This window comes from Rhopalosiphum maidis, chromosome 4 (genome assembly GCF_003676215.2).
Source record: "Rhopalosiphum maidis isolate BTI-1 chromosome 4, ASM367621v3, whole genome shotgun sequence".
NCBI lineage: Eukaryota > Metazoa > Arthropoda > Insecta > Hemiptera > Aphididae > Rhopalosiphum > Rhopalosiphum maidis.
The window spans coordinates 51,569,730-51,594,394 of record NC_040880.1 but is presented as its reverse complement, the minus strand read 5'-3'; the positions used below and the strand labels follow the sequence as shown (position 1 = coordinate 51,594,394).

The following is a 24,665-nucleotide window of genomic DNA, read 5'->3' as shown; positions in this document are numbered from 1 at the left end:
AAACTAAATGTTATTTCTAATTAGTGGAATGAATAAAATGTATAACATATTAATTATCTTCGTAGAACAATATCTCTTATAAAACTAAAAATATATGAATACATTTTTAGACTATATAATTTCTTAAAGTTTGTTAGATAGGTACCGAACTAAATAAGATGGAAAATTAGTTTTATAACTTTATTTAATAATACGGTTACTTAAATAAAACAATAAAACAATGAGGCTTATCATGTGGACGTAATTCAAAACAATCAAAATAATATTTCTAAAGAATTAAAATATGATTATTTTAAATTTTATTTATAAAAACTCCAGTCTTGGAACTTCCATTTAGTCACATTTTTAACCAAATCTTTAAATTATCACTTTTTTAAGCTACGGGTTTCTATAGTTAATAAAATTATCTATAAACGTGATTATCAATTACATCCAAAACCGCCAAAATGAGTTATTTATAAAATGTTTATACCTCCTTACATTAATTAATTTATACGAAAATTTCATTCATAATTTAATTAAGTTATAGGATATTTCTAAGATTATTAAATTCTATACAACTATATTTTATAATATATTATAATATGTGAAATGGATTTAAATAATTATTTTAATAACAATTAAATACTAAATAGTTCTGTTACATTATAATAAATATTTTTGATATTTTTATAAGCTTATTTGTTGGTGGACAATGAGTAGGAAAAATAATAATATGGCAATAAATTTATTTTATAAATTTTCATTTATAATTGGTCACTATTTTACAAAAAACAGCGTCTTAAGTACTTAATCTTAAATTTCAGTTATACTGGAAGCACTGAAAATCGTATAGTCATAATATACTTCTATAAGACGTGCTGAGGCTATCATAATATAACGTAACAAGCACGATGAGTGCTCAAAACTTGATATTTGTAACTTTACCAGTGTTTTTAACACAACATAATTTGAGTGTAACTATCCAGTTTAATTTTTGAGATAAATATAATAATTATATTTTTATTAGTTACCATCTTAAATTACAAAACTTAAAAATATTATTAAATACACTACTTGAACATATTATATCATATTAGAATATCATAATATATAATTTATAATATGATTCTAATCAAAAGCCAAACAATCTAATTTTAACAATAATGTTATAAAGTTATATATTTTATTTATTGGTTCTTATCATTAAATTATATGAAAAATATAAATAACTCATCTATATCAGGGGTGGTCAGCGAGAAAAGACACGCAAGTCGCTCAATATATTAATAAATAACTAAAATAGGTAATATCCAAAATGAAAAAAGGTCATCATATTAATATATATTATGTATAAATGTATTAAATAATATTTATATTTTTTATAAGAATGTTTTGTGTCTTTGTTTTAAGATTTGAGCCGCATTTTGACCACCTCTGCTTTATAGCCTCTTTAAATTGTTATTAGATTAATAAATAAAAATCGAGCTACCTTAATGGAGGAATATCATTTTTATACTTAAAATTATACATATGATATCTTAATCACATTCTATTAAATATGTACTTATAACTTATACTGAAACTTTTAATATATATATATATATATATGTTGAAATGTAGTATATTTTTCCAAAAAAGTTCAAAAGTAAATATTCTAAAAATAATTTGATTATAAAATCATTACTAACCTTTCCTTGTGCATCAACTGGAGCTTGTTTTTGTAATAGCAACTTGGTGACTTTAATGTTGCCATATTTTGATGCCAAATGTAGTGGGGTAAACCCCTTTTTAGTGGTTGCTGTCACTGAGGCTTCATTCTCCAACAACACTGATGCAACCTGCCAACAAAAAAGTCCAGTGTTTCTCATTCATTATCAGTCATGTCAACTTATTAATTTTTGTACAATATTTTACAAAGTTAAAGCTTGTTAAAAATAATTAATGCTGTTAGATATTTTTTCTATAATAAATTCAAGCTTTTAAAATATGTTTATACATTGCATCAGTGTTGTGAAGCTAAAGCCTGTGCCCATGATAAATAGTTTACAGCCAATAAGTCAATATAAAGTCATAGTAAATATATTATTGCGTTAGGATAGTTAGGCTAATAATATTTAGCCACATTTAGATATGGTAGGAAAAATGGAAAATATTTATAAGAATAACATAATTTCAGGACTTACCTAATCAATGAATATCAATTTTACCAAGTACCAAGTGACTTGCTTGATTTTTGAAGGTAAAATAAATTTAGAATGGAAAAATAACATTTTAATTGCGGTGGCTTGACAAAAAAAAAAATAGGCAAAGCGAAAAAAAACGTGTTTATAAATATTTAATTTTTTTTTTTAATTTAAGAAAACAACAATGACAATGATTAAGCATAAAATATTCACATCCATATTCTAGTTTTGTTTTTAACGGTGATTAAACTATTATAAAAAGATGTCTTTTGAATTTTAACAACGATTAAGAGATCAAAATAATGCTATAATATAACATTTATGTCATGTAAACTTTTATGAAACTTAAAAAAAAAACTAACAGCACTATATTCAATATATTATAATATATCATCATCATCTAATATGACAACATTTTAAAGATATAAATGTAAATCTATTATATTTTCTAAATTCTAACATTCATAGTAATAATAATTAAACCGTATAACAATTATTCAATAATTTATAAGTGCAAATTTGCTAATAATATAATATAATCATATTATATAGTTTAATTATTTATAAACAACTCTTAAAAGAAAAAAAATATTTATTTTGAATTTAGTTTTGGGTCTACGTATAATATAGTGAACCACTGAACCATATTATACAATTATGTAGGTGGTTTCATTTAATTGTAATTTGGATTAAAATATTTTAGCAAATTTTAAAGTATTAAATTATACATCGAAATATAGACTTGATGATAAATATATTGAATCTCAAACCTTCTTATTACATAAAAAAAAGGTTATAATAGGTTAGGATTGACGATTATTATGACACAATTAATACGATATAATAATACTGATTTATAAATGTCATAAATTAATAAAAAAATGGCTGATTTGGCACAGTAGGTACGTATATTTTCCTAATTTCTTATTGCTTTTTAATTTATATGTATTAAAAATTAGATTATTTATTTTTATTTACGAAGAATACGAACACATTTCGATGAAAATAATATGGCAGTGAATCCTTTGTTCAGAAATAAATTACGTCATACTCAAAGTACTTAATCGACGACATTTTAGAAGGACACTTTAATTCATATTCTTATAACCAACGAAAATTAAAAAAATGTATTTAAAGCTTACATAAATCATTATTGGCACCGAAATTTTAATTTGAATACGTAATTGCTTTTAATTTACAAAGTAAAATTATTTTAGAATAATTAAATTTGTAGCATATTTTCAACTCGAATATTAAAATTACTCGAGTAACTTAAGAATTCTTTTAGACGTAATTATATTGATAAAATTATTATGGTCTAAATAACTGATTGGTCAAAATTTAATTTAAACAAAAACATTAGGTATTTCCGAAGGCGATAAAATATTTTACCGATTAAATATCACCAAATTTTCTCGATCCAATTATAATGACGTACGTTGAATTCTAGTACCAAATATGATATAAAGATATTAAAAGGAAAGACTCACAATATTTAATTGTTTTAAATAAAATATTCTCTTCTAACAGACCAAAACTTATCAAGCAAATATGTTGTGTCCACGTGATCCATAATGCGTTTCATAATCAGTGCTCTTACCTCCTCCTGGCCTTCTTTAGAGGCGATATGTAGAGCGGTGTATAGATCTTTCGTGGTCGAATCGACTGCCGCGCCGTGGGCTAACAGTAACATTACGATGTCCACGTTACCCAATCTGGAAGCTATGTGAAGCGGTGTTTGTTTTTCCTGCACAACAAACAAATATAAATAACGTTCATGGGATTAGAAACCAGCATACGATTCACACGTACTCTAGCCCTGGCATCCACTTGAGCTCCGTTACGGAGCAATATCCGTATGATATCCGTCTGATTGGCTCTGGCAGCCAGGTGCAATGGCGTTTCTCCTCTCACTGTAGGTAGATCCGGATTGGCTTCATGTTGCAACAGGAATATCACGATGTTCATACAGCCCATGAAACTGGCGACGTGCAACGGAGTGAGACCGGACTGTTTATCAATAAAAAACAATAACCGTTATAAATATCGATAATATACTTATTAGTATTTTCGATCTGTCAAATCGACTATTGTTGACCAAACAGCCGTTTATATTAAATGAGTATTTATAGGCATATGTGTATACTCACTTCCGTAGTAGCTTCCAAGCTCGCGTTGTACTTGAGTAACAATTCCACAACTTTAATACGGTTCTTCTTGCATGCGATGTGCAACGGTGTAAAACCATTTAACGCCCTAGCATCGGGATCCGCATGTTTCTCCAATAAGAGTTTAGCCACCCTGATGTGTCCACAGTGGGCGGCTACGTGAAGACCGGTTAAATAATCTACGGTCACGTCGTCAACGGGAGCATTATTGGACAATAACACTTTAGCAGCTTCCACGTGATCTCCCTGTGCCGCCATGTGCAATGCCGCCAAACCGTTCTACAAACAAAAAAAATTATTGTATAGATACAACTTTAATTTTTATTTATACTTCAAATTAAATAAAAAATCATCTAAAAACATATTTTTAATTATTATTTTATATAATATTATGCACTTAATTTGTATAATATAATATATTTAAAATAAGTAATAAAGGGTAGGATCTACACCAACCTTGGTCTTTGAACTAATTGGAGCATTTCTTTGTAAAAGCATGTCAATAACTTGATCGTGTCCGGATCTTGCAGCACAATGTAAGGCCGTTAAACCATCTCTAGTTTTAGCTTCAATATTTGCGCCGCTCTCAAGCAACAAAGATACCATGTTACTTTTACCCCATTTCGCTGCCACATGTAAAGGAGTTATGTTGTGCTATTGTAAAATAAAATTATGATTAATTTATGTATAATGTATATTCATTGGAGCCTAAATAATTAATAGAAATCGTACTTTAGCAGAGTAGTTGACGTCAGCACCTTTAGCAAGGAGAAGTTTAGCAATACCGTCGTTTCCATAATGCGAAGCAATATGTAATGGAGTAAATCCACTCTTAGATGTTACGTCTGGATTATGATCGTTCTGCTCGGAAAAATATATTATTATTATTCTAATTCGATTTTATATAATACTTTTATAATTTAAATCAATATTTACTTGAAGGAGTAAATCTGCGGCCTTGCAATCGTCTTTTTTTGCTGCAATATGCAATGCTGGGAGACGCACTTTACCTTTGGTATCATTTTCTAATAACACAGTTACTACCTTTTCATGACCTTGCTGCATTGCAACAGCGCATGGTGTAAATCCATCCTAAAAAAAAAAAACCGTATATCAGTTATTACATAGCTTATTCGTACCCTTTTTTACACGTCATACCTCAGTTGCCAGATTTTGATTGGCCCCATTTGCTAATAAATACTTAACAACTCTGTCATGATTTTCTTGCGCAGCCATGTACAAAGGGGTGAAACCATTTTGACTCTGCACATTGACCAATGCGCCATGTTCCACGAGGGTTACCACCACATCATATTGCCCCGCTAAAAATACATCATTTATGTTAATTGTTGAAAAAAATGGAATATTTATTATATACCAAGAGAAGCAATATGAAGTGCAGTATTTCCTTTTTTTGTTGCCGAATTTACATTAGCGCCCCTTTTCAATAACTCTTTTACGATTTCCAAATGACCATCTTTTGAAGCCAAATGCAGGGCATTCAAACCGTTCTTAAAATAAACAATATTGTTATAGTCTTAAAATATACAAGAGGTACAAATTATTCTAAATACTTACAGAGTTTGATGTATTTATATCGATTTTATTTTTCAAGTGTTCAATAACCTTATCAAGGTTCCCGGATCGTGCCGCTCTTAAAAACGAAGAGGTATTCCCCTCCGCCTGTAAAATTATATACACCATTATATATTTATAAATCGTATAATTGAATATAACTACGAATATAAATATTACAAAGAAATTAAATAGTTATATATTTTAATTATGTATAATAACCTATTGTATAATACATAATATTGCATATTTTGCATACTATTCATGTTTATATTAAATTCAATTTGGGTTATTAAATCAATCTACAAAAATGTATAATATACATTTATACATTTTATATTAATGAAATAGATAAAAGTAACTAATAATAGTAGTGAAAACATAAAAAAAAAATACTGGATAATTTACTTAGGTATATTAAATTAACATAGAACATGCATAGAATGTTATAAAAAATGTTCTTAATGATAAAACGAATAATAAGAAATGTATAAATTATATTATTTTTAGTAAAATAAGTCAATGTTTATAATTTGGTAGTTCTATAAGTATATAATGTTGTATGACTTATATATTTAATTAATAACTATTATTATATGTAAAATTATTTAATCTTATGTGTAATATATAATACGTTACACTACTACCACAAGATCAGGTTAAAGGTGTAGATAATTTTTGTTATTTTAATTAATACTTTGTTTATTATTGTGTTAATGTAATAATAAACTTTTCTCTAAATAAATAAATAAAAAAAAAATTAAAGGTCTATAAAATATTTCTTCAATAGAAAATGTATTAACATTAATTTTGTTAATAAGACATTTAGACGCAATTATATAAATAGTATAACATTTTGTTTAGTAGTATACTACATAACTATATATTAGTTTAGGATATAGAATAAATTATTAACTCTATAAACAAATAGACAATACTAGCTAAAACTTATTTTAAAATGAATAGTTAATAGACTCAGAAATAACTGCCCACTAAGAAAGTAAATCATACATAACCCTCTTATAAAATTAAGATAGATAGATAGATAGATAGATAGATAAATAATTCAAAACAATTTTAATAAAATATTATAATTTTGTTTGCAAGAATATGTTTTTTGGAGCCGTTACATTTCTCCAAATGTCTATGTTTCCATACCAATTGATTAAAAATTGAACATAGTTATCGCTTATGTACAAATACATAATTTATTTATTTTCCAATTAATTAAAAAATACATTCATATAAAAACAGCGAGAAATTTTAATTCCATGTAATATTAATTTATTTCTTGTATTATAATAACATTAATGAACATAAGAAAAATAATGTTTATCAACAGTTTAATTGTTAGCGATAGGTAAGTACTATTAATCACAATAGTCCTATTATTGTTATACGAGATATTAAATATATAATAATATATTATTTTACTGAATTATGATAATGACAATAGTGTATAAGTTATTTCTGCGATATAAAATACCAAACGATTTATAGCAGTCGTTAAACGCGCGTAGTTCTGATTTTTGTTTCTAATTTAATATTAAGCTTTGTATATAGCTATGTAGGGTGTGATGACTGATGACCATCATCAGCACGTATTTATTTCATGCCGAAATCTTAAAGACGTTATATGTTATTTAACATAAATCGCACCCGACTAGTATCACCATCAGATGATAAAATAAAATATTAAACATGTTATGAGGATGTCAATACAAAACTATTGTGCAATTATTGTCCTTTCAAATAGAGCTTTCAATATTCAAATTAATAAAAACACTGTAATAATCATTATCTATCAGTTAATCATTTAAAAAATTCAAATATCAAAAATAGCCTAGCTGTACGCCGCTATAATAATATGTTAATACAAATTGTTTGTAAACGGTAACTATTACTGTACCTATGGTTTGGCTACAGTACTATAAATTCGGAAGGCTGTTTTTAACATTCGTATATTAGTGTGTGTGTGTGAATAAAATATATGGAGAAATAATAATAATGTTACGTCAATATTCTCTTAACAAGATATACACAATCAAAACTCTTACTTGTCCGGTTTCGGTGACCATGTCCACCCACGCCGCGGACCGCGGTGCTTAACTACTTAACGAATTGTTTTAGTGCAACTATACTAATAATATTATAACAACAAGTAAATTGTGTCAGAATTACGCCATTTATGTGCCGGTGTTGCCGCGTACGGCACCGATACTGAACTGGCCCCTTCGAGCTTATCGCCGGCGACGAAACAGCAAACACCTCCCTTGTGCGACGCCCTCACCCAAATGTCATTATTGAAAAAGCCCCTAACTGGTCAATGCTGCCAACCCCCGCGGGCGTAACTGGTGCGCGCACTTGCTGCAAATGCCACATACACCTGTGTGTGTGTGTGTGTGTGTGTGTGTATGTGCGTGCGTATATATGACCTGCATATATAAGGAAAGAATATAATATACAATATTTATTATGTATATATACGGGCTTAACCTATTGCTAACGTATGAAAAAACTAGAAGAATTAAAAGAAAACTATCAAAGAATAATACAAAACAATTTGGAAGAAATTAAAAAAATAAATATTATTATTATTGTTATTATTATTTTAAACTTCACTTTTGAAACGTTTAACTTATCGATTTAAACGTGAACACAGGGAAGCTATGTATACATTTTTATTTAGTTTCACTAAAACAACTTACTTAATTTTAAGATAATTATTTTTAAAATGATATAGCTCACCCCTAAATACTCATGACGAATTATTTATAAAAATAATTGTAATTCTCAGAAAAAACTTAAATTACTAAACGTTTAATATCTGTTCAAAAATATTTTCATTTTTCATGAATTATATTAGAAATATAAAATTATAAACTTATTAAACAACTTTAAAAAAAATATGATATGAATGCGACACACTTAAATGTATTATGTCTACTTTACTGAAATAATTTCATAATAAACCTTAATAATTTCAATCGCAATCAATGTCCGTTCATTTCCACAATAGCTAGAATTTATGAAATAGGTACTTACCAATACCTGTAATTCAACTGGAATAAACCTACGAGTAGAAACCTACTTGCAATTTAATATTGTTAATTATAGTATGTAAAAACGGCTTATTTAAACAGGTCTAATAATAATGTCCAATAAGAATTTTGAGATTTCAATAACAAATTTGTAATTTTCGTATAAAAACGAACTTGAACTCTTGAGAACTTTACGTTCGCAATTTCACGATGATCTTATACGAATTGCATATTATTAAATATTTCGCTCTTATAATACACTTATATACAAATACGACCATAGTATAGGACATAGGTATACCTACTATTACACGGAAATATTCCATAGACGACACGACGACGTTAATATAATAATAATAATTGACACCATTTACCAGGTATGGTATATTAGGTCGGATGACGTCGTGACGGTCATCATACCGCAGTCATACAGTCCGATATGTTTTTAATACATCAAAACGTTAAAGATATTGGAATTAATAATAATAATAATAATAATAATAAATTTGATGATAATTCATATTATAATATTGCAACGATGCGCAATCAAATTTATCACGATTACTGTTATAGATACGACAAAGGTTGCAACACCGCGAGTTCGATTTAATAATTTCTTTCGTTCTCCTTCACGTATATACCAATTAATAATATACCGTATCTCAATGTCGGTAAAATTGTGCAATAATTCGACAAACGGTTTCCGCCGTTTTACCAGTATGGCTATACGTATATATACGTGTACCGTATACCAGTGTGGAGGTCGCGTGCTTTTAAGTTGGTAATGCGTGCGAGAGTACAATAAAAACACGAAACCAGTGACGTTGACGGTCGGGGTGTAGGTGTGTGTAGCACGGCGTTTGTATATCGAACGGCGGCGCCGCCAGCCGCGGCGGACTGTGCAAAATCAATACGCGCCGCCGCCGCCGTCGCCGCTGCCGCAGTCACTGCAGCCGCGCGAGGGGTGTGCAGATTAGATCCGGTGCGGCGGCAGACCCCCGGGCCCGGGGAACGAACGAAAACTTACCCTACTCTCTTTATTAGCACAAATCTGGCAACGTCGGAGTGCGATTTTTCTGATGCCCGCGTATGAGCTATGTATACACATAAAATATATAGTATATATATATATATATATATATATATATATGTGTGTGTGTACAATACGTAATTTCACACACACGACCAAAGTGCGCGATGGCTTATAAATATTATAACTTGCGATAAATAAACAACGAGTTTTCAAACTCCATTAAATTGTGAAAACGTTGAATTTTCATTGCCGTCGTGGTTTTAAAAATATTAAAGCTGTAAGTACCTACACAAGAATCGAATACTTATCGATGTTTATTCCCGTGAAGGCGCTTAGGGTACGCGTTAAAACATAACAATAGCTTATCTATACTTTGCAATGGCCCGTTCGTCGGCCAAGCCTTTGAACACCATATGACATATACCATAGGTCACCAAATTGCGGCCCGCGAACACATTTTATTCGGCCCGCAGACCATGAAGAAAAAACACATATTATTATACGACATAATATATTATATATGTGTTATTGTTGTAAATTATTATTTTTGTTAAATATTATTGGTTTTTAAATAATGTAAATATGTAATTAGAATTTTGATGGCCCACGAAAAATATTCACAATCCTTATGTGGCCCTTCAAAAATATTAATTGGTGACCCCTGCCATGTACCAATGTCCAATATGATATATTAAATATTATGACATATGGCGTCACAACGGTCTCGCAGTCTTTTATATTTTTAATATATTAAAATATTAAAGATTGTTGTGAAATTTTTCCGAAAACCCATACTTAAGTTAATTTTACAATATAACAAAATGTTCTAATGCCAGCAATATTTTCAATCGAGGTCCAGGGAAAAACATCAATACTTACTTTGAGCTCAGTACGATTTATATAATATAATATCAGCTTAACGCTCCGAAAAAATTGAATTTTATTCCATTTACAAAATTACAAAATATAAGTTTAATGTCACCTCGTGTCAAATAAATATTGTTAGCACTTTGCTTCGACATTTTGAGGTATACAGTATCGGATACAGTAGGATATCAATGGGAGGTACACCACTTAGAAAAATTACATTGCATTGTAATATAATCGGCGATAACGAACGCTACCTGATGATTCTTCATTGTGTCAACTATCTAATATGTCCTGTATAGAATAATCATGAACAGAAGGCAAACACACATCATAATATGTATTTAATTTGACGATTGTGACGATATTGACGTGACCATTTTAAAATCCGATTCGTGTGACTGTGGGCATTTGACCTTAATAATTATGATAAATTAACATCGTAGTCTTGTTTCTTATGTCCCATTAATCATTATATGTTCATGGATTATTTTACTTACAACGCAATCTCACATTGAAATTCAATATTGCATTATAGATAATATATAATGTTCTTGTAATAAAATTAGTATAAAAGCATGACGAATTTGAGATAATTTAAGATAAATATAAAAAGAAAACGTATCATACAGGAAACCTGCAGGTATTTATTCAATAATAAATATAAAATACCGCATTTTCCCTTTAATATTCGAATATTCAAAATTGTATATTTACGTGTATATGTATTGTATTTTCGTTTAAACGGCTAGAGCAATACTTACATACAATTATTTGTTAATCGGTAAAACTGTTTAAACAATAATGATTTTTTCTCGGTAAATCTAGACACCAAAATAAATGTAATAAATACATATCCATGTTTTATTTTCGTGTGATTTTTAGTTTAACATAACTTTTAAGTTCTTATTTGTAAAAATCTAGATTTTATATTTTCAATTTACACATTTTAAACTAATTTCAATTTTGTTTATTGCAATTTGTATTGCATAATAATTATACCTTGACAAACTCATGTATTATTTAAAATTCTACATATTGTCGTTGTTTGGTGCGAGTACTTGGAACTTATTAAAAACAAATACACTTATTGAGACGCTAATAATAGATGGACAAAAAGTGTTAGCCAAATATCTTAACTATGGATTACAATTATTCACGGTCAAGTATAGACCTGAAGTATATTTAATTTTTCACGTAGTCTTAGTTTTCGAATAACAATGAAAATAATATATTATATATATTCTATTCATAACCATTAACGTTTAACGAATATACAATTTTAACCTATTTTAGAGATGTTTAATGAGAGAAATGTATGTGAGAAGATATAAAAATTAGAACTAGGTATTAGATTTTATAATATTATATGTAGTAACACTAGAGGTCGAAATAATATTTTCCAAAATTGTGATTTATGTAATGTGGTTAAAAATAAATTATACTATATTTTCTTTATATCATTTCAAGACATGAGATATAGGTAAGTTTCTAATGCTCGAACACTAATTAAAATCAACTTTTATTTTAACACGTGTTTTTCTTTATCGGTGAATTAATTATTGACTAATAAATTAGTAATAAATAGGAACTAAGTGTTTTTTGTAAAAGTGATGCTTTGAGTGCTTTACATTTTACTTTATGGGTACATAAAAAATATTGCGTTAAATTCAAAATTCAAATTTATAAAATCGTATAATACAAATCAATGAATAATATATTTATAAGATCTAGTTTATTGATACACTTCACCGTTTTGTAATTTTTTTAACTCGTCTTTAATAAGTCGTTGACACTTGAGTGTCATTTGTATTTGAAACTATAATTGAGGCTAAGTAAAATATATTTTCTATATTTTGGAAAATAATATCTGTATAAAAACAGACATCACACATAATTTTTAAAATATATTTTTTTCTTTCGTTCAGTTTGGAATCTAAAACATAACTGTAAATTCATAGTTCTGTATTCAAGCTTATGACTAAAAAAATTATTTATAAATTCAAATCGAAAATACCATTTTACTGTCAGACTACAGCAAAAATGTACATGATATCATCATAAAATATATTTCGGCGACAGTTGGTGTTTTCTCAACACGCACAGATAAGACTTTTAATACACTTGGAAATAATAGAAATATAAAAACTATAGATATTTTAGAATTAGGTAACCTAACCTTTTAAAAAAATAAACTAATAATTTTTTGCGATAAATGTGCACAATCAAATTTTTATATGACGTTGACACTATTAAATTTACAAATTTCGATTAAAGGTTAATGTAATATCAATTAATCATATCACTTAGCAACCCGCGTAGTCTTTGATTTTCAGTCACTATAATATTACTATATAATATCTACGGGCTATGATTATAAGTTTTGGTTAGTGGTTATGTACTTAAATTTCAAACTTACTTAATACACGTTTATCTAACGCAAACTAAAAATTTAATATTCTGTTATTAAAAAATTATTTATTCACCTCTCATGCCAGTATACTTAAAATGTTTTTGTCTACATTGGTGTATTAAGGCAAACTCGCGTTTACTTTTAGTGGAAACTATTGATTTCCTTAACAAAACATATAAAGGTCAAATAGGACATACGAGCAGTAATTTACAGCTGCGTCTCGGTATACCTAACATCCATTTATATTTTTTTATGTATATAATATTTCTGTTTTACATTTAAACCCATATTGTAAGTACCTAGATACAATTGGATTAGATCCAGGGTCACTGTATAGAAATATTAAAACTTGTGAAATAAATTTAATTAATACAAAAAAGAGAAAATTGAAATTTTAACAAATAAAAATATTTCATAAACAATATTATTTTACGAGTAAACATAATAATAATAAGTAACTGCGTTTTGTCAATAGATAACATGGATTAACGAGCTTTATTAAAATACGAGAATGTTCACTTAAATGTCACTACAGCATCATTCGTCACCTATTAACAGTTATGTGTTTCAAAGCCAAAATGGCAATTGTTTTCCTACATTCCAAAATTAGATACACTACGAATGATTTTAAAACGGTATAAAATCAATATTCAGATTTTTAGTCTGATCAATACAAGTTATCCAAATTTTAGATAAGATCATCAATGATAAACAAATCAAAACATTAACTCATTGACTTATGAGTTGAATTGTTTTGTAGACACTATTCAGAATTTATTTTTTATTAGTTTTAAATTTTAATGTTTTTCTATAATAATGCAATTATTGTATTTAATAATATATTTATAATTGTACAGTACACTATAGTATCTTTATCGGTGGCGTACGCAAGGGGGGAGGGGGGTATCAGGGAGATATGACACCCCCCTTAAAAATAAGTATCTGTTCAAATTATGAAATAAGGACTAAAAAAAAAGGTCAATTCGAGCATATAATTATGATATGACACCCCCTTAAAAAATTCTGCATACGCCACTGATCTTTATTATACATACAATATACAAAAAATCTAAATGAAATCTACAAACATTAATTTACTATTTCAAACATTCAAACACAATAAACTATAAAATTATAATATTATTAGGTGTAAGTATTGAGTAACATGGTAGTTTTTGTGAAAAAAAATCGCGTTCGTGTTTTCAGGTTGTAAAATACATTCAATTCTATTATAATTTAAAACTAACGACATTTTTTTCTTGTTAATGTTTTCTGTGCTTAATTTCTCCAGAGAATTTACCTATATTAAACTTTGAAACATACGTGCTCGAAACCATTATAAAGTGTATTAAAATACTGCTTATGTTCTATTAAAATATAGTTTTGTATAAATTATATATAAACTGGATTGATCTTTAAATGATATAAATGTAATATGTAAGAATGTTATTGTTATAATATTTCTTATATTCTTACTTATAAAAGTAAATTATTAAACTACTTTCATTAAGTAATAACTTATAAGTTTATTTAAATACATATGTAAATAATAAATTATTAAATTATTATAATATTCAACAAAAAAATATCAAAGATATTATCTTTTTTTAATCATACAGCAATTTAGTTTTTTACCTATATTATTCCCTTTCTTTTTGTAAATAACTTCTATTTAATATTTTACTCTTTATGTTTCTCGCTAAATACTTAAGTGTCGAAACTAATCGTTATACAAAGTTAAAAAATATATTTATATCGTAATGTATAATGTGTACAATATGTCAATATGTATATTGTAATAAAATTATTCTCGATCAACTATATGAGAGAATACACGAATTTCGTATTTTTGTTACCAAGTTAATTCAATAAAATTTAGCTTGTACCTATTATAAGTACCTACGTCACGGTATCACATATATCATAGGGTTAACTGCCACTACTTGAGGGTAAATATAATCTTGCGTGAGAATCTTAAAATCGTTTGAACAAAACACAACAAACACTTACGTATCAAGGCTACTGCGGCTCGATAATAAATCAATACATTTTATATAGAGACGACTGGTAAATGTACATAGAGTAGACATCAATATATTGTTTCGTGTACAGTATTAATAAAATATATAAATAACATATTGAATATTGATAATAAAACAAATATACCTAATATAATTATTATATTATATAACGTATGTGCTAAACGTTTATCTATTTTAAGGACCTAATTTTTTTAATTTATTTTTTTGGAATACAATTTTCGAAAATTATCATCGTGTTATATTGCGCCTCAATTGTTAATAACAATTTTTAATAGAAACATTTTTAGTAGTATCTACTTTTCTAGTTTACCTTGACTTGATATAGATATAAATAAAAAAATTCTTAAAACTATATAGAATAGAAAAATAATAAAACTATAATTAATTATATTAAAATTTGAAGAAATTATAATAAAAATTTTAATAATTTTGAAGTTAATATTATATGAAGAGCTTATTAACAGTCAGGTGTGTTTACAATAATATATGTATATCCTCTGCATAGCTAGATATAGTACCTGTATGTTTTGTGTAATTTAAAAGTATATAAATATAATGCATGCCTAAAATGTATCAATAAACAATTCTCTGTATTCGTAAAGTACGGTATGTGTATACATAAAAAGTGGAACAAATTTGATAAGTTGTAAAGAAAACTTGAAAACATTACTATTAAATTAACAACTATAACTTCCCTCACACTTCACATTAAGGTATATATATTATATACTCATGTGTACCTCATATACCTTATATTTTAATAAAAAACCACAGAAAAAAATTAATTTTATTAATTTTAATATTGTAGAGTGTAGATTGTAATAATATATATTTAATTTAAGTATAGTTAAATCATTGTATTTCACATATTTAAGAATTTTCTCTTGTTCATAAATAAATCGTTTTAAAATAAATTTTATCGATTTGAATAATAATTTTATATATTTTTATAAAAAAATCATCAAACAATTCTACGGTAGTTTTATATTTACTTAATAAAATGCTTATTGCGCGTTGATCTAACCACTACGAATATTAGACGAAAATATGTTAACAGTATTTAGAGAACGTATAATGACTCATAAGCTATTTACAATTTGATATCAGTAATATGATTTTGTTAAAATTTTCGGCATCATGTCGTTCTAAACCATATTTTTGTATAATACAAATCTAATCAATTTTTCCTTAACGAATTGCAGGTGACAATCAATAATCTATATAACAGTACCTACTCCAAAACAAAAGATTATTACCTATGAACGACAAGTAAGAGAATGTTGTTTTTTTCAAAATGTTTATACCGTTGAACGTTTGTTACGTTAATCAGTATAATATTATATGTAAAAATAAAACGCTTTGCTTATCTCCCGTTGTTTTTGTCCTTCTGTTTGTTTCATAATATACAAGAAATGTATTAATATTCATATTTTTTTTTTCCAATTAATTATGTTGAATAAATGCATTCAAAATAATGTAAATAGGAAAAATATTAAAATAAGACATTAAAACCTTTTGAAAAATCATTTGAATACATTATTATAGAAATATGCATAAAATGTGTTAAATTCAACGACATAACATGTATACTACATAACGGACTAATAAATAAATTAATAATTTAATAATATTACAATATTATTATTGATCAATAGATTTATGTTTTGATTTATTATAGAATTTCAAAATCATCCCATATAGATGCTGACTGCTAAGCCATATCTTATTACTGCACGCATAGTATAATATATCAAATATATACATATTATAATATCGTTAGATATTAGCCATTATAAGTGAGGTAGGTACACATCAATGAAACATGATATGTGAAAATCGAATATTCAACGACGTACAAGTGCACGCACAATAAAAATCATCAGGTGACTACGATGAGTATTGTCGGCGGAATTCGAAACGCATTAAAATTACACGACTCAACACAAAAACACGAGCACGGTGGGCTTGGGCATATTAAATGTGTAGGTTACTTATTTAACATATTTTTTACATCCGTATACATAATAATGTTCAACTGTTGCGCGTTTTCGGTGATGACAAAATATTCGTACGGACTAATGCGTATAGACACAATATACCGTAATACATTGTGATAGTGCTGTTACACCTTGTATAACATGTTAGGTTAGTATACTATAGTATATTAGGTATATTAATTATTAAAATTAAAAAAATGTATCAAATCGATCTATAATACGCGAAACATGTACCCATAATAAACAATAATATTATAATATCATTATATAGGTAGGTTACTCTAATCACAACAAAAACCCTTCGTAAACTTCGTGTGAAAATGGCTAAGTAAAAAACAAGTATTAGATATTTAAGCGCTATAAAGATGCGATATCATGAATTAATGCTAAGTATTATTGTGGTAGGTATACTTACATTGACGTTGAGAACGGATGGGATTTTCTTATTGTTGCTCATAATAATAATTATTATTAATATTTAATCGCCCGGTCAATGTCAACGCCCGCGTGTGTGGTGTATATCCGAGCGCGCTTGTATATATTATTATTATTATTATTACTATTGGGTGTATGTACGTCAGAGAGCGACGCGTGACAGTGAAAAGAGGGCGGACGGTCTGAGATTGAAAAAACGCGAAACGGAACGAAAAATTAAAACCGAACAAAACCGCTTTCGACGGGAATCGATTTATCGCCGTTAATCTTTTCGCCGATTCACTATCAATAACAGTTGCAGGTTAGCTGCGAAAATAATAATGGTAAATAATATTACGTGGTTCGCGACAATCGTTCAACGCACCCGCGGCATGCGCATTTGATCGTTTGGTCGGTCCGGCGACGGAAATCTCGGGAGTCCGACAGATGATTCGTGTAAGCGTATTTGACGATAATTTTATATACACGTACAACGACGATATTCCTCTCCTTGATATTCGTACGCGCGGACATAGCCGTGTCCGTGTGTGCGTGAACGCGCGCGCGCGACGCTGGTGCACGCAGGTCCGTAAAAATAGACCGATAAATATAAACTTTACGCCTTAGGTATTCGGGGACCACGTCGGAGAGGAAGACGTGTCCGGCCGTCGCCGAGACGAACACAATAAATTATAATATTATATGCACGCAAACCTTGCTGTAGATGTGCGTATTAAATAATAGATATATAAGTAGTATCTAATACCTATATGGCTGTATAAAGTTTTAGGTGGTAGTAGGTACTATGGTGAGGCTATAGTTAGGTGCCCCGCTTGAAAGAGTATAATTATTGTCAATCGCCAACTTTTTTATGGACGCCGACGAGAAAAATCGATTTATTGTGGACGCAATTATATCAAAAATCACTTTCATCGCAATCTATAAGCTCCACGGCGAAAAAATGGAAAATTACAACGATGACAGTCGTGCAATCTCTCAGAATGATCGCCATTAAAATAAACGAAAAACAGTATACACAAAGGTGTTTGAGGACGACATTTTAATGTTTATTTTATTAAAATTGAAAATTGTTAGTTGTTTAAACGTGGTCGCGATAAATATAAACTTTATACCTTATGTGTTCGAGGACCTGTTCACGTCGTAAAGGAAAACGTGCCCGACCGCCGCAGTCACCGTCTAGGCCCTAAACGAAGATTGCATTGCTGCAATTATAATAGTATGCACGTAGACGCAGAAGATATACATATTTTATTATAATATATAGGTATTCGGACGAAATGCAGATTTCTTTTACTTTTCATAACATCTAATCTACGTGCGAGCGAGTATAGGCTAAACGACAAAGTGGGACCAAAAAAGTTTTATAAATAATTTACCCATAGCTGATGCATCAATCTATATAACGATTGTGTCTTTCGTTTTCGCGATGTATATTATAGTATAAAACTAATTATTATACTGTTATTATAGTAATTATTAATAATCGACTGTATTCCGCCGCCAAGTTACTTGCTGCAATAGTGCAATGCTGCAGATATTAAATTATTTTCCGCAGGATGTGCAGATTTCGGATAAATTAATTTTGATTTTTCTACATGTGGCCAAGATCTCTGAAAATTTGAATTGTTATAGTTTGTATACTGCACGTGAAGTCAATTTTCCAACATATCCAGAGTTCATTTGATCAAAATTTGAAACTTGATTCATACATAAATGATTAAATATATATCTCATCGGTAAATAATATACAATATACATGCAGTTCAAAATCATGTAAGATGAATAATAACATATTGGAAATTGGTCATTAAGACTACGGCCGTGCATATCGTTTGGTTGTTACATCTTACATAATATGGTCCATGTTCATCATCGTCAAGTCTACCTTTGACGGTTTCACATCGATCTCCTCGTATTATACATATAAATAATTTTGCGTTTGTATGCGTATGTACACGTGTACGATGTGTCTCTCGCCGTCTGCGCGTTTCGTTTTTATTATTTTTATTATTATTATTTTTTTTTTAATAAAAAAAAAAACATATTATTTCCGACCCTCGCTATTGTCTATTTTATTGTTTAGTTCACGTTGACGCCACCTGCAACGATCCTTTTTTCCACACATCGTCTTTTGACGTGAATTTTTTCGGTGCGTTGTCATTGTGACCAAACGATTTTTGTATAACCTCCCCTTAAACAGTATACATATAACACAATATACCTATTGATAAACTTAGTTAATTTAAATTGGATACAAATATTAATGATAATTTCTAGGCTATTATTTTAAATGGATGTAATAAGAAAGAATTAAACAAATATAAGCACAACTACAAAAGACGGCAGCATAACTTTTATGATTATTTTTTCAACTTATTTTTGTTAAAAATCAACAGATTTTCCTATAACTATAAACTAACATTAATTCAATTATAATAATAATATTTTATTGACATATTGTGTTAATAGTTTTTCAACTTTGTCTTGAACAATGTGTAGAGTTATAACTTATAAACTTTATAACTATATTATTTTATTCTTCTGTTTTTTCATTTGAAAACTAATGACATAAACAATCATATTTTCCTAAGACCGACTTGACCGTACAATAAAGATTAGAGCGATTACCCGATCCCAAAACTAGATATACAATCGTGGATATACTATAATATGAAACCGTAATGGTCGAAATTTCCTCAACCGCCGTCAATAAAATAAAAATTCCTTGGATAATCGTCGTTTATACAAAACTCACAAAATTAAAGATATTTATTATAAATCAAATTTTTTTTTTTAATTATTTATTAATTTATTATACCCCTTCTATATTTTAACTTAACCAGTCCAACTCGTCATTGTGTATTATATAGTTACGATATGCCGTTATATACGATTAAAATCTTAAAACAATAATAAACAATACATTGTAAATGTTATTGTTATAAGTTATTACTTATTACTTTACATGAAATAATAATTATCAATAAATGTATACCTATACCTATAACCTAACCTAGGTAATTGTGTACAAATAGCCATACTAGCTGTATTAGCTATACACACATTATATTATATTTCACTGGATAAGATGAATACATAGTAGTATTATGTAATGATATATATTTTAAATAAATAATAATTTGAAATTTAATGTTATAAAGTATATCTAACAGTTAATCAAAAATACAATCTGTGTATGGTATACGTGTTGACATTTCTACATTTGTAAAAAAATAATAAGAATTCAGTAGTGGATGAAGTTATATAACATATAATAATAATCATATAAAACAATATAAAAGCTTATACGTATATATAATGTATATAAACCATATTATCTACATCTGTTTTCATGTATATTTAAACATTTATATACATTATGCATTCAATTTGAATTGAGGCGGCCATATATAGAACAATATATTATATACTGTATCATAGGTTTAAACCACTCTGCAGTGGTTCTTATTACCGACCGTTGAATTCTAAATTATTTTTTTCTTTATGTCTTACTAAGATTTATCTTTAAATATAAACAGCAGTTTTAAACTCCTCCAAAATTTAATTTTCACACTCTGCAACTATCATGTACGCGCGATTTTACAGTAACAAACAGACTTGAGATTTCGATAAAATGATCCTGCATTCTACCCAATTTGATTGTAGGTTAAGTACTTCAATTCTCGTGTACAAATGAAAGGCATTTCGACTAGAACAGGATATTTCAACAGGGAGAAACCGCAATAGAAATGAACCCACTCTTTCTACCTATATTATAGGTACTTAATATATAGCACCGCAGTTTTTCAATCTTTCAGATTTTAATAATAGCGTAATCACGACCCATCTTGTACAAGTATAGGTCACGTATATAAAATAGTATATTATACATGTCGTCTGGATAAATATAATATATCTTAAACACAGCAATAATAAGGGTAGACCATTAGACCAACTAGACCGTGTACTACATAATGCGTATTATGTACCTACATATATTGCTATAATAATAGTGAGATGACAAATACATTGATATATTTTATACGTGATGATTACTCATATTACTATTATAGCCACACAACAAGAAAAAGATTTTTTAATACGATATATTTATTTCTACTAACACTCTACATAATAATATAGTCTTTAAAAGTTTAAACAGAATCGCTTACATTTAAACTCTGTAATAGTTGCGAAGAAAAAAAAACTTAAAATAAAATATTATCCCAATCGGATCCTATAATTTACTTCATAAACTACAGAGTCTACTATAATATAGAATGCATTGTTTTGCTTGTGTAGTACTTATACGTATAATGATAATGAATGTATAGCAAGACGTGTACCTAAGCGCATGATATTGTACGCGTGTGCAGTACATTCAACATTCGTATTGTTAATTAATAACTATTTCATTTCGATAATTCAATTAATACACGTTCGTATATGTACAGAACTGAAAAACTTTAAATTATTTTAATTAAATTACTTCGCATACACAAACGGTGCCTAAATCGTTCATTACATATGGGTAGGTCGTTCTCGCGAATACGCCCTATACTATATAGAAACGCGTCCGCGCCGACGCTGTTCGTCATAAATATTAAATACACACTGTGTTATTCATCATTTCTCATAATTTATTCATAACGACAACGCAAGGGATGCTACACGATGCTGAATGTCCAACATCATATCGAGTGTGTAGTGATTTTCGCTCATTCGCTGTGCAAATGAAGTACCTATATAATATACCTATAACCTACACGCCAGCTGATGGTCGTGTACACGCATACGTATACGTACCTATAATATAACACTGCGAATACGCGCGCACATAACGCACATGATTAATATTATAATAGTTCACTCACTTTTTTCGGCTTTTCCGGTTCTTGTTCCATAGTGGGAACGGATGTCCGCGCGGCGTGCCTAATATATAATATTATACGTTATGCGTTCAAGCCATGGCTGCGCCGGTCGATTGGACCGATGCTGCTACAGATAGTACGATCCGTACACGATTTATCACGTACTTGCGACACGACAATAATAATATGTATGTAAAATAATTGTACTGGCAAAAACAAACTCGCACGGCGGGCGTGCGGTCTAGAGGTGGCGAGCGATAAAGATACGCGATCGCGCATATACACGGCGGGCGAATTAAACCACCAGCGGGGCGGTGTATCCGGTGAAGAAGCGCCGCCGCCGGTGATCGATCCCCGGGAACGGTATAAATATTATTTGTACAGGATGCCTCAAGAGGAAGTTCGCCCTCACTAGTGCACATTACCTACTATATGATTATACCTATACTCAATAACCGCTTTCTGTTTATTTATAATCTTTAATATTGCTGCGGGTGCCTATAACCGTCATTTGAATATTACTCGCGGAAATCGGCGATTTAATTCTCGAGATACCTACACGAATTTAACAGATACTATAATACAGATTCCGGAATTACGAACATCACAAGTGTCCAAACATGGTTATTCAAAAATGTTATTTCGAAAAAGACGGTTCCGAACACGGCGACGGGTGATGCACCCTGTACATATTATATAGGTATTCACCTCCGCTGTATACGGTATGCGGGTTTAGGGGTGGAGCGTGCATGCGTGTAGTGTGATACGCGATCTCTGCGGTTGTCGTATCCAATTTTATTTTCATTTTCGCTCTCATTTTCTCTCATCTGTCTCATCTCTCACTCTCTCGCTCCCTCTATTTCCTCCGTCTGGAGATCGGCACTTTAGCGCCGATGCGTCTGACCCATGGTACAACAATAATAATAATAATAACGATTTCGTCTAGGGGGCGAAATCGTTATTATATTTCGACGTATGCTGTGTAGGCGAAGAATAAGGATGAACATAGATACACTTATATATAATACATTTATGTGCAGTCGTCAGTTGATTAATTAAAGCCTGATGTTTTTATTGACTCGATAAATATTAAATCGGTGTAGATATTGTAAATTTGTTAAATTGCACAAAGTATCTGTGGAATTTTAGGTTTTCTTATAATATATTTATTGGGATTGAGCTTAGTGGAAGTAAAAAATGTAGACGCTTTGTTTGTTACAGAATTCGTAAAAAAAAATTATTTTGTATAATCTTTAAGTATGATTTCGGGATTCAGATGAGTAATATTTTAAATTGTATTATTGTTTATATAAATTATATCATAATTATTCATTTCCCGTGTTAGGTTAACCTAAGTAATAACTTGTATAGGTAAATCATCAATATTTAATGTATATCTGTATCTCGATGGTTTGTATAGTTTGTAACTAAATCGATAAACTTTGTCACTCATGCAGGACTGTAGAAATACATAAAATTTTCGACTACCTTAATGGTTTATGTACGACCTAATATTCAAACCAGGATTAACCCGGGAGTAATATATAGAAGTAATATAAAATACTTTAATTAGGTACATAATTAAATAATAGTAATTCAATCCAAATCATGAATGCATATTTTATGAGTAGTTCTTAAGAAAAATTTTAAGATTTGTTTTTTGAGAACCAATATAGGTATTATCTATATGGCATCATATTTTAAACTTTTAATAACTTAAAAGTCCACTCTTTAGACCTATATAATATTGTTATCTAATGGATTTTTCTGTAACCTATGTAGGCACTTTAACTATAAGTATCCTCACTTATATATAAACGTAGAAGAAGTTGAGTTAAAAAAATGTAGACTTTCCTAAACCTATAACCTGCAGCAGCTATAGGATACGATACGATATGAGACAAAATACAAATCACTCGTTGCGTCGGTGTAATACGTATACATCATATTATGTGTACACTCCGGTTGGCGATCTATTATTGTAACGATGGTAGACACATAAAAAATAATACGAGAAACCTTGTCGGCGGGTCTCGGTCCGACATTCGATATGATTGT

At 29.0% G+C, this 24,665-nt stretch overlaps 1 protein-coding gene across 7 annotated transcripts in view; it reads right to left on the bottom strand.

Annotated features, from left to right (window-relative positions):
* Nucleotides 1-22,873, bottom strand: part of LOC113558821 (ankyrin-2-like) — a 106,523-nt gene extending 83,650 nt beyond the window's left edge. For 4 of the 7 annotated variants that reach the window (XM_026964374.1, XM_026964381.1, XM_026964377.1 and 1 more), the window contains exons 1-11: nucleotides 17,717-18,163; nucleotides 5,912-6,016; nucleotides 5,712-5,844; nucleotides 5,492-5,655; nucleotides 5,270-5,425; nucleotides 5,066-5,194; nucleotides 4,790-4,987; nucleotides 4,316-4,612; nucleotides 3,978-4,175; nucleotides 3,766-3,912; nucleotides 1,671-1,820 (exon numbers count right to left, since the gene is read on the bottom strand). In XM_026964374.1, the coding sequence (XP_026820175.1) occupies nucleotides 1,671-1,820; nucleotides 3,766-3,912; nucleotides 3,978-4,175; nucleotides 4,316-4,612; nucleotides 4,790-4,987; nucleotides 5,066-5,194; nucleotides 5,270-5,425; nucleotides 5,492-5,655; nucleotides 5,712-5,844; nucleotides 5,912-6,016; nucleotides 17,717-17,758 (1,719 nt within the window). In that variant the 5' untranslated portion in view covers nucleotides 17,759-18,163. Of the gene's footprint in view, nucleotides 1-1,670; nucleotides 1,821-3,765; nucleotides 3,913-3,977; nucleotides 4,176-4,315; nucleotides 4,613-4,789; nucleotides 4,988-5,065; nucleotides 5,195-5,269; nucleotides 5,426-5,491; nucleotides 5,656-5,711; nucleotides 5,845-5,911; nucleotides 6,017-7,965; nucleotides 8,153-17,716; nucleotides 18,164-22,610 lie in introns of those variants that run through there. The other 3 variants (XM_026964375.1, XM_026964378.1, XM_026964380.1) reach the window with 3 other exon arrangements.
* Between the last annotated feature and the right edge of the window lie 1,792 nt (nucleotides 22,874-24,665).